Consider the following 17,076-nt stretch of genomic DNA (forward strand, 5'->3'; position numbering starts at 1 on the left):
ATGGTTCTTCAAAATCATATGGCATTACATCTTCTCTTGGCAGTTGGGGGGGCGGGGGGGGGGGGGGGGGAGACCTGTGCAGTTTATTTCTTTAAAGAAGTTTGGGTAAAGATACATGATCATACATATGCATTCAAAACCTGTGCCAAAGAGAAATGAGAATTTAAGAAGTCAGAAATTTATTCTGAATAAACTATCACACAACTCTCCTGAACTAAAACATGAATATCTCAACTCAGGTTCAATTGTTTCTGAAGTGAACAATTGGCTTTAATTTTATCCAGTGTTATACCTCTATGCTTTCTACATTCAAAGTAAATCCTCCCCATTTACACAGTAATTTTTCAAAACCAGAACAATTTTAAGAATGCCTCAGAAAACAGAGACATGGTTTCAAATAGTGTCACTTATACAATGTTATCTTGCAATTGCATACATACCTGCAGCATGTCATCAATCATCGTCAGAATGTACTGCACAGTTTGCTCCTTGGAAATGTGGGCCATTAAATTCAAAAAAGTTTTGGCACACTAAAAGAAATAAACAAATCCTTAAAGCAATAGTACAAAATAGTTCCAAAAATGACACTGAAACTGTACATTTGTAAACATCTAAAAATACACAATACATAAATATCATGCTACCTACAAGACTAGTCCCCATGACTGATGGGCAGTATTACACAAATTAGTTCTTTTTATATCAAACTAAGGTTTACTAAACTTTAGTATCAAGTACTAAAGAATTAAGCTGATCAACATCTGGCTGAAGTGTTCACTGAGATCTTTAACCTCTCACTTCATCAGTCTGAGGTATCCATCTGCTTCAAGAAGGCTTCAATTATACTGGTGCCTAAGAAGAATGTGGTAATCAGCCTCAATGACAATCCTCTGGTAGCACTTACATCCATTGTGATTAAGTGCTTTGAGAGGTTGGTGATGAAACATATCAACCACTACCTGAGCAGCAACTTGGGTCTGCTCTAATTTGTCTATGGCACAACAGTTCCACAGAAGATGCCACTTCATTACCTCTTCACTCAACCCTAGAACAGCCTTGATGCATACACCAGGATGCTTTTCATTGATTACAACTTGGCATTCAGTATCACCACCCCTGAAAAACTAATCAATGAGCTTCAAGACCTTGGCCTTAATACCTCCTTGTGCAATTGGATCCTCAATTTTTTCACTTGCAGGACCCAGTTCAGATTGGCAACAACATCTCCTCCACAATCAGCAGAAGTGTCCACGAGGTAGTGTGCTTAGCCTCCTGCTCCATTTGCTTTTCACTTATGACTGTGAAGCTAAGCACAGCTGCTATGCCATACTTGAGTTTGCTGACAACACTACTGCCATTGGCCGAATCAAGAGTTGTGCTGAATCAGAACAAAGGGGGGAGTTTGAGTGGTGTCACAACAACAACCTCTCGCCCAATGTCAGCAAGACCAAGGAGATGATTATTGACTTCAGTTGGAGGAAACCAGAGGTCCATGAACTAGCCCTCATCAGGAGATCAAAGGTGTAGAGGGTCGTCAATGTTAAAATTCTTCACTGGTATCATTTCAGAAGATTTACTCTGGGCCTGGGACGCAAATGCAGTTTTAAAGAAAGCACAGCATGACCACTATTTCCTTAGAAGTTTACAAAGATTTGGCATGACGTCTAAAACTTTGACAATGTTCTGTAGGTGAGAAGTAGTGAGAATATTGAGTTGTTGCATCATGGCCTGGTATGGCAACACCAATGACTTTGTATGGAAGCACCTACAAGAAGCAGTGGAAATGGACCAGGTAAAGCCCTCCACACCATTGAGCACTGTTGCTAGAAAGCAACATCCATTATCAGGGACCCCTACCACCCAGGTCATGTTCTCTCATGCTGCTGCCATCAGGAAGGAGGTACAGGAGCCTCAGGATTCACACCACCAGGTACAGGGACAGTTATTACCCTTCAATCAACAGGCCCTTAAACCAAAGGGGAAACCACTCAGATTCACTTGCCCCATCACTGAAATGCTCGCACTGAACTGGGCTCACTTTAAAGGACTCTTTACCTCACTCTTCATTTTTTTTCCTCCAATCTTTTTCTATTTACAGTTTTTTTTTCTTGCATGATGGTTGGTGTCCACCCTGTTGGATGTGGTCTTTCATTGATTCTATTGTGTTTCTTGTACTTACTGTGATTGTACACAAGAAATGGAATCTCAGGGTTGTATATGGTGACAAACATGTACTTTGATGACAAATTTACTTTGATACTGTTTTCCCTCAACACTGAGGCCAAGAGACTGAAATCTTCTGTAAAATAAAAAGTCTGATGTTTGTCTCAGATGAAGGAATGGTCGCATTGCTCTCTGGTTTCCTCTGAGAACGTAACAGAAACATAGAAAACCTACAGCACAATACAGGCCCTTCGACCCACAAAGCTGTGCCGAACATGCCCTTACCTTAGAGATTACCTAGAGTTACCAATAGCCCTCTACTTTTATGAGCTCCATAGTACGTATCCAGGAGTCTCTTAAAGGACACTATCGTATCCGCCTCCACCACCGTCACTGGCAGCCTATTCCACACACTCACCACTGTCTGCATAAAAAAACTTACCCCGATATCTCCTCTGTACCTACTTCCAAGCAACTTAAAACTATGCCCTTTCGTGCTAGCCATTTCAGCCCTGGGATAAAGCCTCTGACTACACACACAATTAATGCCTCTCATCATCTTACATACCTCTATCAGGTCACCTCTCATCCTCCGTTGCTCCAAGGAAAAAAGGGCGAGTTCACTCAACCTATTCTCATAGGGCATGCTCCCCCAATCCATGCAACATTGTTGTAAATCTCCTCTGCACCTTTTCTATGGTTTCCACATCCTTCCTGTAATGAGGTGACCAGAACTGAGCACAGTACTCCAAGTGGAGTCTGACTATGGTCCTTTATAGCTGCATCATTACCTCTCGGCTCCTAAACTCAATCCCACAATTGATGAAGACCAATGCACAGCATGCTTTCTTACAGCATACAGTGTATTTCTTACGTAATACTGTATTCCCAAAGAACTCTTCCACTTACTCTAAATTCCTTCCACCATCACCACACTCTATTAACTTAACATTGGATTACTACCCTGCTACTCCCTCACATAGCAACACCTTATCCTAATTACCAATTTCAGGTCTTTTAGTACTACTGTCTACCAAAGAAAGTAACTAAACTATTACTACAAAGGCAAAATTAAAATTATGCTAATAACAAAATATTTTGCATTAAAGGCGATCAACTCACAACGAACAAAAAGGTACAACATATTAAAGTCACCTACGTGGTATATGCTGTTCTTAAAGTTGTAGTTGTATCATTTAAGAACAATATATCACATGTATTTCAATATTAAGTTAAAAACTAAAAGGATATTCTATACATCAACGTGGAGTTTCGGCCAAGATAAGTCTAAGTTATAATGATAAACTGAAAATATAATGCACGCTGTCCTGATTTTACCTGGTGACCTTCATTATCCAGGATACGCTGTTTATCTTCTGCACGAGCAGCCTCAAACTTTTTAATGAACTCACAATCTTCACTGGAAATCATCTGGCCCCTGAGAAGAACAGAGTTTTTAATAATTGATAAAACAAATATATCTGCTGTAGGAAAAGGATTATTAAGAGGTTTACACTGATCAAATGCAAACAAAATCACTTCAATGGAGACACGACACAGCAGATGCTGGAAATCTGGAGCAACACATACAGGAGTGAGGAATTCAGCAAATCAGGCATCATCCACTGAACCTAGATTGAGCAAAAAGAGACAGATTCTAACATGGGCTGACCATAAAGATCTGTTTTGTGGATGGGTGGCAATCAGGGAAGCAAGGAAATCCTGACTTTTTTTTGCATTGTCTTCAGCAAATTTACTTAGCATTTTTACCTAGAATTCATATAATCTTTGGCCCACGTTAGTTTTTGTTTCCCCAAATATGGTCCAAGTGTATTCTGGTACTCCAATGCTCAGGTAATCTACTGCCACTTATAAACAAGGAACAAACAAACACAAACGTATCTTGTACCAGCATGGTCCACTTCCCATTGCTTCAGTGATGAACAAATTGTCGATTTAAATTTTAAAATTAAGCTTTCATAGCGCAAACACGGGGAAATCTGCAGATGCTGTTTAAATTTTCATAGCTTTTTTTTTAATTTTCAGATGTCAAACTTGCATATTGGAAGTTTCTAGTTTTAAAAATACTTAATAATGTGGCTAGACTGATGAGCATGATGACCAGCTATCAAAGTTTATTCATCTTTTTTTTTAATTTGATACCTTTCATAGCTTAAAAAGGTAAAATCTAGAATTAAAACAAAGTAAAATCATTTTAAATAAACATAATTCCCTCTACACTGATCCAGTGTTAAATCTGTATCTCCTTCTACTGATGCAGCTTGACCCGTTGAATACCCCCTATTACGTATTTTCTGGTTTCATCTCAAATTTCTTGCATCTGCATTTTTTTTTTTGCTTTTCACTTATCTTCCTTTCCTACTTCTAGATCCTTGCTCAATCACCCACCCCAAATTGTTCGCATTCTGTAATCATAACTGAACTGGTACAAAATTCAAGAGGCAGTTCGCATTTCACGTGGACTCCAGCGGTAACTCTTCGGACCCATCAGCAGTCCCAAACTTCAGCCAATGCACTGGGAAGTGCAATCTTCAGACATTAACCAGGATACACACTGATGAATAATCAAACTTTGCTGGAATTCTTCAAACATCTCATGTTTTGTACCAGTTCTGATTCCAATGAGCAGCAAATACGTTCTAGGATTTTGTCTCCAATTACTGAAAGAAATGATGGGAGCTTGAGTCCAAAACAAGAATTCAATGGATGCCAAAGGCAAAGAAGAAAGCACAAAATTGCCCTTTAATTAATTATTGGATTGCTATTCATTATCCACAGATTTCATTTTGCATAGTAAATGGGGGAGGGGTGGTGTTTATTCCACTGAATTTTTTTCACCTTTGGAAATTTTCCCAATAAAATTATATACATTATGTGCCCTTCTGAATATTTATAAAATGTTATGAACTATTTGACCAGGTACCTATATGGCCATTTCATTTTAATTCTGTATTGCTACTACTTTCAACAAGTTACTTGTAAAAGACTAAAGCTAAAATGCCAATTTAGTTAGCTTCATAAAACTGCAGACAGGTATCAAATTTTATGCAGCAGTTAAATACTTAAATTAGACCTGAATGTCACTCCATAAGTTAGTGTATAGCTAATTAATCTAATCTTCGACAGTACCGAGTGAAATAGCATGTCTGAATTTTTAAAAATCTTTTCAGTTTGCATGATATGTAGATACGATAATTTAGACAGTTAAAATATTAGTTATCCTTTTACAATTAAAATTAGACAGATTAATTATTACTATTACTGTCAAAGCCCAATCTTTCCAGTTTTCTAGCTGTGACCCCGCTTGGGAAGTATTTTACAGATATTGGTCCATTTTCTTTTAGCTAGGGTGTTACCATTATAATGACATTATGCAGCATGATGAGGAGTCTTTGAGTATGCCCATAATTGTTGGGGGAACTCAGTGGGTCAAGCAGCATCTGTGGACACAAAGTAATTTTTGATGTTTTGGGTTGTAAACTTACATCAACACTGAGTGCAGAGGATAGCCAATATAGACAGGTGAAAGAGAGGGATGACACTGCGGCTGGTAGGCATTGGTGGAATGGGAGAAGATTTGAGATCAAGATTCAAGATTGTTTAATGCCATTTCCAATACAAAATATAAAGGAGAACGAAATAATTGTTACTCTGAATCCGATGCAGCACAAAAAAAAAGATAAAGAACACAATATTTATTTTTTATTACACATACATAAGATAGATTATATATACATAGACTGATTGCATATCCATAAAATGACACTGGGCACAGGAGTGTCTGTATACAAGGTGACTGATAGGAAATAATAAAGCAGTAGTGGTGTGGGATGTGGAGAGGGGGGGTGGTTAGTAAGTAAATGTGTTGATTAGCCTTACAGCTGGAAAAAGTAGCTATTTGAGAGCCTGTTAATCCTGGCATGGATGCTTGCTAAATAGCCTTCTCCCTGATAGGAGTGGGGCAAACAGTCCATGAGCAGGGTGGATGGGATCTTTTCTGATACTGGCCTTTTCTGCATACATGTGTTTGCTGACAGGTAGGCTGGTGCTGGTGATGTACTAGACAGCTTTGACTACCTGCTGTAGGACCTTCTTGTCTGTCGCAGTGCAGTTTCCATACCAGGCAGCGATGCAGCATATTAGGATGCGCATCTGTAGAATAACGCAAGTATAAACACGCAAATTCCAGCTCTCGTCAGCCTCCACAGAAAGCAGCTTTGGTGAACTTATCTAATTGTGTAAAATGTGTCTGGATCCTAAGAGCTTGTGTGTGATGTGCACTCCTAGAAGTCTGAAACTGCTTGCCAACTTGAAGGGGGTATGAGTGTTGCAAGTTCTCCTGAAATTGGCAACCAGCCCCTGTGTCTTGTTGACATTAAGGAAAAGGTAATTTGTCGGGGACCAGGCTAGAGCTCTTCCACCACCTCTCTGTAGGCCATCTCTTCATTGTTGGTGATGAGCCCCATCAGCGAACTTGTCAACGTGATCAACGGGTGTTTGGTCATGCATGCAGTCATGGGTGAGCACAGTCTACAGCAATGAGCTCAGCAATGCTAGGGGCATGCATGTTGATGACGATGGGAAGAGAGGAGCAGTTGTGAATCCTGACTATCTGAGGTCTTCTGGTTACGCACATTTGCACAGAGGTGTATTTAGACCAAAAGTGGGGAATGTTGGGAAGATGGAACCAGATCTGGTGTGTGTGAAAGTGGGTAGGAAGATTGCTCAGAGAGAGGGGCTGGAAGAGTGACTAAATGACTTTCTGTGATATGATACAACATAAACATCAAATGAAATGTCTTTAAGATCAACGGAAAACAATTTAACTACTGGAGAAATAAACAAAATGAACCATCACAAAAAGATTATTACAGCAAAATTCAAATGCAAATACTTATAAAATGGCTACTAAATTCAACAACACACACAAAATGCTGGAGGAACTCGGCAAGCCAGGCAGCATCTGTGGAACAGAATACAGTCGATGTTTCACGCCAAGGTCCTTCATCAAATACCACTGTTGTTGACCAAATCAAAGTTGATGATGAATAGGCATAGAGAGATTGAAAAGATGGTTAACAACCTCTCACTCAACACCAGCAAAACTAAAGAGCTGATTATTGCCTACTGCAGGAAGAAACCAGAGGTCCACGAGCCTGTTCTCATCAGGGGATCAGAGGTGGAGGTCAGTAACTTTAAATTCGTCAATGTCATCATATCAGAGAATCTGACATGGGCCCAGCACACAATCGCCATTATCAAAGTCAAATTCAAAGGAAATTTATTCTCAAAGTCACCTGAGATACATTTTCTTGTGGGCATTCACAATAAATACAAAGAAATACAACAGAATCAATGAAAAATTGTATACATCAGGGGTAGGCAACCTGAAGCACAAATGATTTTCTAGAATGCGTTATTCATTAATTTGAGGCACCAGGTGTATTTAAATGGATAATTCCCATATTTCAAGTTTTTTTTTATGGTATTTATCTGGCCCACCATCCACTCATTAATACACGATCTGGCTCAGAGGCAAAAAAGGGTTGCCAACCCCTGGCATACAACAACAGATAAACAACCAATATGCAGAAGACAATAAACTGTGCAAACACAAAAAGAAAACAAAGTAATAATAATAATAAACAATAAATATCAAGAACATGAGATGAAGAGTCCTTGAAAACAAGACCATAGGTTGTGGGAACAGTTTAGTGTTAGGGACAGTGAAGTTAGCTACTCTGGTTCAAGAACCTGATGGCTTCGCGCTTGTGGATCCACTTTCATGAACCAGTTCTGAATGTTATTTGCTGACTTTTATTGCCTGCACGATTTTTTTCTGCACAATGGGTATTTGATGTTTTTTTTAAATTATTAAAATAATTTCTATTGGGTTTCTTTGTTTTGTGACTGCCCTTAAAGTGATAAATCTCAACGTTGCATTCAGTATGCATATTTTGATAATAAATGTACTTCGAACATTGAGGGTTAACAAATGTTCCTGAACTTGGTGGTGTGGGTCCAAAGGCTCCTTCCAGTACCTCCTTCTCAATGATAGCAGTGAGAAGAGAGCATGGTCTAGATGGTGGGGGACCTGAACGGAGGGAGATTCAAAAATCTGACTGACTGTGCCACAACAGTAACCTATCACTAGATATCAGCAAAACCAAGGAGCTGATTGACCACGGGAGCAAACTGGAGGTCCATGGGCTAGTCATCAACAGGGGATCGATCAGAAGAGGAGCGGGTCAGCAACTTTAAATTCCTCAGCATTATCAGAGCACCAGCATGTTCAGTTCAAAAAAGGCACAACAGCACCTGGACTTCCTCTGAAGTTTGCGTAGATTTGTCATTTTATCTAAAACTTTGACAATCCAGTCCAACATAGGTAAATCCCTCCCTTTCATTGAGCAAGGAGAATGGCAACAGGAAAGCAGCATCTATCCAGGCCATGCTCTTTTCTTGCTGCTGCCATCAGGAAGGAGACTGAAAACTTGGCTGAGTGGTGTAATAACAACAACCTTTCACTCAATGTCAGTAAGACCAAGGAACTGATTGTAGACTTCAGAAGAGGGAAACCAGTAATCCAAGGATCAGAGGTAGAAAGGGTCAGTAACTTTAAATTCTTGGGAGTCACTATCTCAAGGGGACCTGTCCTGGACCCATCATTATTGAGAAGAAAGTACAACAGTGTTTCTACTTCATGAGGAGTCTGCAAAGGTTTGCCATGTCATCAAAAATCCTGGCAATCTTCTGTAGATGTGTGGTGGAATGTGTGTTTACTGGCTACATTATTGCCTGGTATGGGAACACCAATGACTTTGAGAGGAAAATTCTACCAAAGGTAGTAGATTTGGCCCCATACATCACGGGTAAAACCCTCCCAACCATTGAGCACATCTCCATGAAACATTGCTGTAGGAGAGCAGCATCCATCATCAAAGATTGTCACCACCCAGGCCATGCTCCTTCTTGCTGCTGCCATCAGGTAGAAGGTACAGGTAGGTACCTCGGGACTCGCACCGTCAGGTTCAACCCTCAACCATCAGGCTCTTGAACAAAAAGGGATTGCTACACTCATTTAAAGACGCTGTAATATTGTTATTTCATGCTCATTATTTATTTATATTTGCATTTGCACAATTTGTTTAGTTTAAAGTTACCATTCTATGGACTTGCTAAGTATATCTGCAGAAAAGGAATCTCAAGGGTTGTATGTTGTGACATTTATGTACTCTAATAATAAATCTGACTTAGAACTTTGATCTACAAGAGCTTTAGGTCCCTCACAACCAGGTTCAGGAACAGTTACCACCCTTCAGTCATCAAGCTCTTGATCCAATGTGGATAACTTATTTACCTCAACCCCTAACTGTTTCCGTAACCCTTTTCACTTTCACTTTCAAGAGCTTTACAACACAGGTTCTCAGTATTATTTGTTTATTTATTATTTGAAGTTTGCCTTTGTCTTTAAATATGCAGGTTGTTTGTCAGACTTCATGAGTAATTTTTCATTCATTCTATTGTATTTCTTTGTTCTACTGTGAATACCTGCAACAATAGGAACCTGAGAATAAGGGGGTGGAGTTTCAAGATGGCGACGTAAACATCTGCCTTTTAGGCGCTCTTCACTTTTCTAACTATAATCACCCTTTAATCAAATCTTTTCGAATTTAATCAAATGAGTTGATATTTTCGATTGACTTTTTTTTTCTTAAAACTATATTTGATCTAACTTTGCCGAACTTAAAATGGCTACAAGTAAGAAATCGTCTAAGGAGCCTTTATCTATCGATGCAATTTCTAATCTTCTGGACATTAAACTTGCAAGTTTGGAAAGCAAGCTGGAAAGTAAAATGGCAAGTTTGGAAAGTAAAATGGCAAGTTTGGAAAACATGTTTACCACGAAAATGTCTGAACTTGAAGGAGCTGTTAAATCGCTTGATACTAAGTTTCAGTTGCAGGCAACGGATATTCAGCGGCATGAAGATAAGTTGGAGACTCTTGAAAAATTAATTGTTGAAAAAGCATGTACACTTGAGGAGTTGGATAAGAAGGTACAATCGACTCTTAAAGTTGTAAATCAGTATAAGTTTAAAATTACTGATCTTGAAAATCGATCTCGCAGACAGAATTTGCGAATTATCGGGTTTTCCGAAAAAGTTGAGTCCGGTGATTTAACTGAATTTTTCTCTAAATTACTGTGGGAAATTTTCGGTGATGAAGGTTTGCAAACTAAACCTGTTATCGACCGCGCTCACAGAGTTGCGAGGTTTTCGTCTATGACTGATAAACCACGAGCGGTGATTGTTCGCCTTCATTATCCTCGTGAGAAAGAGCTTTTAATTCGATTAGCTCGTAAAAAAGGTATGATTTCTTACAATAACTTCCAATTTCGAATTGTTGAGGATTATTCTTATGAGGTTATGAGAGCCAGAATCGCTTTTAAACCAGTGATGGCAGAGATTCACTCGATTGGACTTAAACAAGCTTTAATGTATCCAGCGAAGCTTAGAATTGTGCTGAACGACAACAGTCAACGATTTTTCAACACTCCGGAAGAAGCGAAGAAATTTGTTGAAGAATTTCGATATCTTCTACTGCAACTTGAACTATGTGTTATGTGGAAGATTTTTCGGAGAGAGGATATCTTTCTATTTTAAGTTTTAACCTATGAAGCTGGGTTATAACTTTTTATTTTTTGATCTATGGGTCGGGTTTTTTTTTACTATCATCATTGTTTATAGATGTTCTTTTTAATTTTTATAATATCTTTTTTTCTTTCTGTTTTGGTTATATACGTTTATATTTTGCAATAATGATTTACCTTTTTTTAAGATGTCGTTTCTTTTTCCCGTAAGATTCTGTTTTTTGTAAGCATTTATTTGTTTGCCTGTACTCAGATATGGGACGAATGTTTTGGATTTTTGGTTTTTGTTTATATATATTGTACTGTTTATTATATCCCTTTTTTTTAAATCTTATTTTGTCTTTTAATAGATTGCTGAACTCACATTTGTATTTAGTAATATGGCTTTTTCAAAATGGCGTTTCTTCTTCCCATAAGTCTTTGCTTTTGAAACGTCATCTTGTATTTGAACACGGGATTTTTTTTTAAAGGTATATTACACTTTTAAATTTTGACGTTTATACTTTTTTTTATTAATGATTGTTGTATTATATTAGTTTTCTTTTATTTTGATTGATATATATATTTTTTTTGCAAGTCTATATCTTAATTTGGGTGTTATATAGTTTTCTTTTAATCTTTTTTATAGAGCTGCCATCTTGAAATGGGGGTAATATTAGTATTAGATTATGCGCCTGCCGCTTGGCTTTTTTTCGAAGGGTGGGGGGAGGGGATAGGGATCTTTTTTCACACTTTTGCTTTTTATTTTTTTGCTTTTAGTTTATGGGCCGACTTTAAACTATTAATATTGTTGAGGTATCATGTTCTCCGGTTGCTCCTGAATCAATTTTCCTCCTTCCTGAATTGTGGGTTATGTGTCTTTCTAACCTTTTATGATACACACAACTAATATTAGTATGATGGATAAATCTGTTAACTTTATCTCCTGGAATACTAATGGTTTAAATCATCCGATTAAACGTAAAAAAATATTTAAAGTATTCCATAGACTGAATGCTAGTATTATCTTTGCACAGGAGACCCATATCAGGAGGGAGGATAATCAACGTTTTTTTAGGTTCTGGCAGGGTCAACAATTTCACTCGAATTGTACCGCTAAAATTAGGGGTGTGTCTATTTTTATAGACCCCTCAATATCGTTTACACATCATGAAATTATCTCTGACCCACAGGGTAGATTTTTGTTGATAACTGGCTTACTTTTCTATCGGAAAGTTGTTCTAGTTAATATTTTTGCTCCAAACTTTGACTGCCCTGAATTTTTTAAAGGTTTATTTACTTCCCTTCCTAATCTAAATGAATATATGTTGATAATGGGTGGAGATTTTAATTGTTGTTTGAATCCTTCGATGGATAGATCTAAACCTATTCGTACTCTTCCGAACAGATCAGCCCTACTTATTAATTCATTTATGGTTGACTTGGGAATTACAGAAATATGGTGGTTTTTGAACCCTAAAGATAAAGAATTTTCATTTTTTTCACATGTATATCATAGCTATTCTAGAATTGACTATTTTCTTATTGATCATCAGTTATTAACGGATGTTATTGATTGTAAATATGATTCTATTACTATTTCGGATCATACACCTTTGAAGTTATCTATTAAGATTTCGGACTATTCCAATAATATCAGATCTTGGAGGCTTAACGCTACTTTGCTTCAAGACCCAGAATTTATCACTTATATAAAACAGCAAATTGACTTGTTCTTCTCAACAAACTGTACTGAAGAAATCGACAGAGGAATACTTTGGGACTCTTTTAAGGTTTTTATTCGTGGACAAATTATCTCGTATTCTGCTGGTAAAAGAAAACAAAGATATTTAGATATTGCTTTATTAGTGAATAAAATCAAGGAAATTGATAAGATTTATTCCGTGACTCCTACCAAAGAACTTTATAAGAAGAGAGTTGAGCTTCAAATGGAACATAGTTTACTATTATCTTCTTCAATTGAAAATCAATTAATTAGGACCAGGGCTCAATTTTATATTCACAGTGATCGTACTGGTAAACTGTTAGCTAATCAATTAAAGGCTATCTCGACTAAGCAACAAATTATTAAAATTCGCAAACAAGACGGTAATTTAACTACTGATCATAAAGAAATTAATAATACCTTTCAAGATTTTTATAAATCTTTATATCAATCAGAATTTGATGGTGACCAGTCCATGATAGATAATTTTTTTAACAATTTGAATATTCCTAAACTGATTGATGAAGACCATAGCCTGTTAGATGATCCTATTTCTATGGTGGAAATAGGAGAGGCTATCTCATCAATGAATTCAGGGAAAGCTCCTGGTCCTGATGGTTATATAGTAGAATTTTTTAAAACTTTTTCTTCTTTGCTCTCTCCTTGGTTATGTGAAATTTTTAATGATGCGTTTGCTAAGAAGAGATTACCTCAATCTTTTTATGAAGCTAATATCTCTCTAATTCTTAAAAAAGATAAAGATCCTACTTTATGTACATCTTATCGCCCTATATCACTATTAAATGTAGACTCTAAGATTCTTACATAAATTTTAGCTATTAGATTAGAAAAAGTACTATCACAGATTATTTCAGAAGATCAAACTGGTTTTATGAGGAATCGGTATTCCTTTTTTAATGTTAGAAAATTGATTAATATAATTCATACTTCACCACCCACAATCCCAGAATGTGTTATTTCATTAGATGCTGAAAAAGCTTTTGATAGAGTTGAATGGATATATTTATTTAATACATTGAGAAATTTTAATTTTAGTCCTAACTTTATATCATGGATTAAATTAATATATCATAAACCTGTTGCTTCTGTTCTTACAAATAACTATAGATCCTCTTTTTTTCAATTATCTCGTGGTACAAGACAAGGCTGTCCCTTAAGTCCTTTATTATTTAATATTGCATTAGAACCTTTAGCTTTTGCTATTCGTGAATCTCCTAATATTTTTGGTATTACCCGTAATGAGAAGTTATACAAATTATCACTTTATGCTGATGATTTGCTGTTATATATTTCTGACCCTGATAGGTCTATTCCCGCTATTTTATCCTTGTTGGTTCAATTTGGTACTTTTTCTGGTTATAAACTAAATTTAGATAAGAGTGAATTATTTCCTTTAAATGCACAAACTTTATTGAGTGATAGGATACCATTTAAAGTTGTTACTGATAACTTTACCTATTTAGGTATAAAAATTACCAAGAAATATAAAGATTTATTTAGACTGAATTTTTTACCTATGCTTCATCAAATTCATCAACTTACTACAAGATGGTCTCCTTTGTTTTTATCATTAATTGGTCGGATTAATGCTATTAAAATGATGATTTTACCGAAATTTTTATACTTATTTCAAGCCCTACCAGTTTTTATTTCTAAATCTTTCTTTGATAACATTGATTCAAAAATTTCCTCATTTGTGTGGCAAAATAAAAACCCTAGGTTAAGTAAAAAGCAATTACAAAAATCTAAAAAAGATGGTGGTTTAGCTTTACCCAATTTTAGATTTTATTATTGGGCAAATAATATTCGTAATTTAATGTATTGGAAACTAGATTTGGATTCACCACTGTGCCCACAGTGGGTAAATTTGGAATGTAATGAGGTAAAGGGATATTCTCTATTCTCTGTTCTTGGTTCTTGTCTTCCTGCTGATTTAGTTAAATTTAATAAACAAATATCTAATCCTGTTATTAAACATACATTACGAATTTGGTTTCAATTTCGTAAGTTTTTTACTTTGAAAAACTTTGTTCTTGATAGCCCTATTTTACTTAATTTCTTTTTCAAACCCTCTTGGACAGATCAAGCTTTTAACATATGGAAAAGGAAAGGTATAAAATGTTTTTGTGATCTCTTTTTTGAAGATACTTTGATGTCATTTGACCAACTTTCCAACAAATTTGAATTACCTAAATCTAATTTTTTCAGATATTTACAAATTAGAAATTTCTTACATAAAGTTTTACCATCTTTTCCTAATTCAACTTTGGTGGACTTTACAGATTTGATTTTTACCTTAAATCCTTGTCAGAAGGGATTAGTAGCTTTTATTTATAATATGATTATGAAGATACAACCAGAAATATCAGTTAGAATTAAACAAGAATGGGAAAAAGAACTTCGATATAATATATCAACAGATAAATGGGAAAAAATTTTGCAAATGGTTAATTCTTCTTCTATATGTGCTAAACATGCTTTAATACAATTTAAAATTGTACATAGAGCTCATATGTCTAAAGATAAACTTGCTCGATTCTATTCTCATATTAACCCTCAATGTGACAGATGTCATTCAGAAGTGGCCTCATTGACCCATATGTTTTGGTCATGTCCCACTTTACATAATTACTGCAAGGACATATTTACTACTATTTCCTCAATTTGGAATATAGATTTACAACCTCATTTTATTACTGCAATTTTTGGCATACCAAATGAAGATGGTAATCAGTTTTCCCCCTCAATCAGACGAATGATTGCTTTTGTAACATTAATGGCCAGAAGGTCTATATTACAAAATTGGAAAGAAGTAAATCCTCCTACCACGTTTCAATGGCTTTCTCAAACTATTTCTTATTTGAGCCTGGAAAAAATTAGAAGCACTATTTTTGACTCATCAATTAAATTTGAAGAAACTTGGAGACCGTTTATTCGACATTTTCATATGAATTAATTTGGCCCTTTCCAGACCTTCTTTCTGCTTATTCATGTTCAAGTATGGAGTTCTGGAGTTTGTTGACACTATCATATACTTGTAAACTATTATTGTTGCCCATGTTAGTTTAGTTTAGAATTTTATTTTTCTTAATATATACTTTTTTTTCACATACTTTCAAATTTTTTTTTTCTCTTTTTTAATGGTTGTTTTTTTTTCATATATAATTATATGGACTTGATTGATTAAGGTATTTTCTTCTGTTGATGTTTAATAGGATATTGTTATCTTATTATTAACGTGATTTCAAGTCTATTGTATTCATAATTTACTCATTATTATGTTATGTTTTTTTGTGTATATGTGAAAATTAATAAAAAGATTGAAAAAGAAAGAAAGAAAGGAACCTAAAAGGAAATATATGGTGACATATATATACTTTGATTAAAAAAATTACTTTAAACTTTGAGTGCTGAAACCTCTGACTCAATTCATTATTTACACAAATACAATTTACAGCTTATCATTGACAGCATCTATACTCCACGGTCCATTCATTCCTAACTGCTTAAAATGCAACTTTGCCTAAACTGTCCTTCATTAAGTTATGCTAAATCAGCTCCACCATCTTCCTTGAGCTGACTACATCTCAATCTTCCAAATTTAAATTACTTCCATAGCAATAACCCCTGTAGCATCCTCAATCATTTTCTTCCGCACACTTTCTGAAATTTTAAAGTCTGATATTTTTGCATTCTCTTCGCTCGACCTACCAAGATTCCAGTAGATAAGTCATATTCTCTGCAATTTACTTTTCTACCTGACATAGAGTTAAAACAAAATGGATTCTGTGACCAAGATTTTATCCACTTCTACATTTTAGGGTGGGATGACTGACAAATTACTAGAGGAGCAGCATATAAATAGTTGAAGGAATGGCAAAACAAAAATAAAGTCAAAGACTTGCTCTTTAGATGTCACGTATAGGAAAAGAACAAGCAATGCAAATGAGATCAAATGGAACCCAGCAAGGACAAGGTTTTTTTGTTTTACGGGGAAGCAAAGCAGAGCTACTTGGTGAGACAGTGAGCTGCAGAAACAGAAAACAGCAAGTCTTAACAGAGAAAAGCTGCTAATTTCCTCCAATTCTCAAATACATCTGCACAGAAGTATCCTCATTTTAAAAAGCACACTAGGTGACCAATTTATCTTCCTTAGCAATGAGTAAGTTACTTTTCATTTTGAAAGCTGGTGCTCACTTGCACACTTACAAACTGGACCTTGTCAGAAAAGCCAGTTTGAAATGATAATGCAAACAGTTGAGGTGCAGCAGGAAAAAGTAAAAGCAAATTAAGTCCTGGATAACAATTTTTAAAATATTCATCCCCATTTACCACGTGGAGCTTTTGGTAAGCCATTTGTTTTTTTTTCCCCCGCAAATAAAGCATTTTCGGAAAACTGCTTCACTGAAAAAATACACTTAGGAAGAATAAAATATTTTGAGCAAATGCAATCAAAAAATCAAGCTTGTAATAGGCAATAATAAAAAGACTGAGGTGAATAGTTATGTCTTCAGGG

The 17,076-nt window shown here is 35.9% G+C and overlaps 1 protein-coding gene across 2 annotated transcripts in view; it reads right to left on the minus strand.

Annotated features, from left to right (window-relative positions):
* atp6v1h (ATPase H+ transporting V1 subunit H) overlaps nucleotides 1-17,076 on the minus strand; it is a 94,930-nt gene that overhangs the window by 69,512 nt on the left and 8,342 nt on the right. For both annotated transcript variants that reach the window (XM_059981002.1, XM_059980994.1), the window contains exons 3-4: nucleotides 3,502-3,601; nucleotides 441-530 (exon numbers count right to left, since the gene is read on the minus strand). In XM_059981002.1, the coding sequence (XP_059836985.1) occupies nucleotides 441-530; nucleotides 3,502-3,601 (190 nt within the window). The remainder of the gene's footprint in view (nucleotides 1-440; nucleotides 531-3,501; nucleotides 3,602-17,076) is intronic.

Source organism: Hypanus sabinus, chromosome 1, assembly GCF_030144855.1.
Source record: "Hypanus sabinus isolate sHypSab1 chromosome 1, sHypSab1.hap1, whole genome shotgun sequence".
NCBI lineage: Eukaryota > Metazoa > Chordata > Chondrichthyes > Myliobatiformes > Dasyatidae > Hypanus > Hypanus sabinus.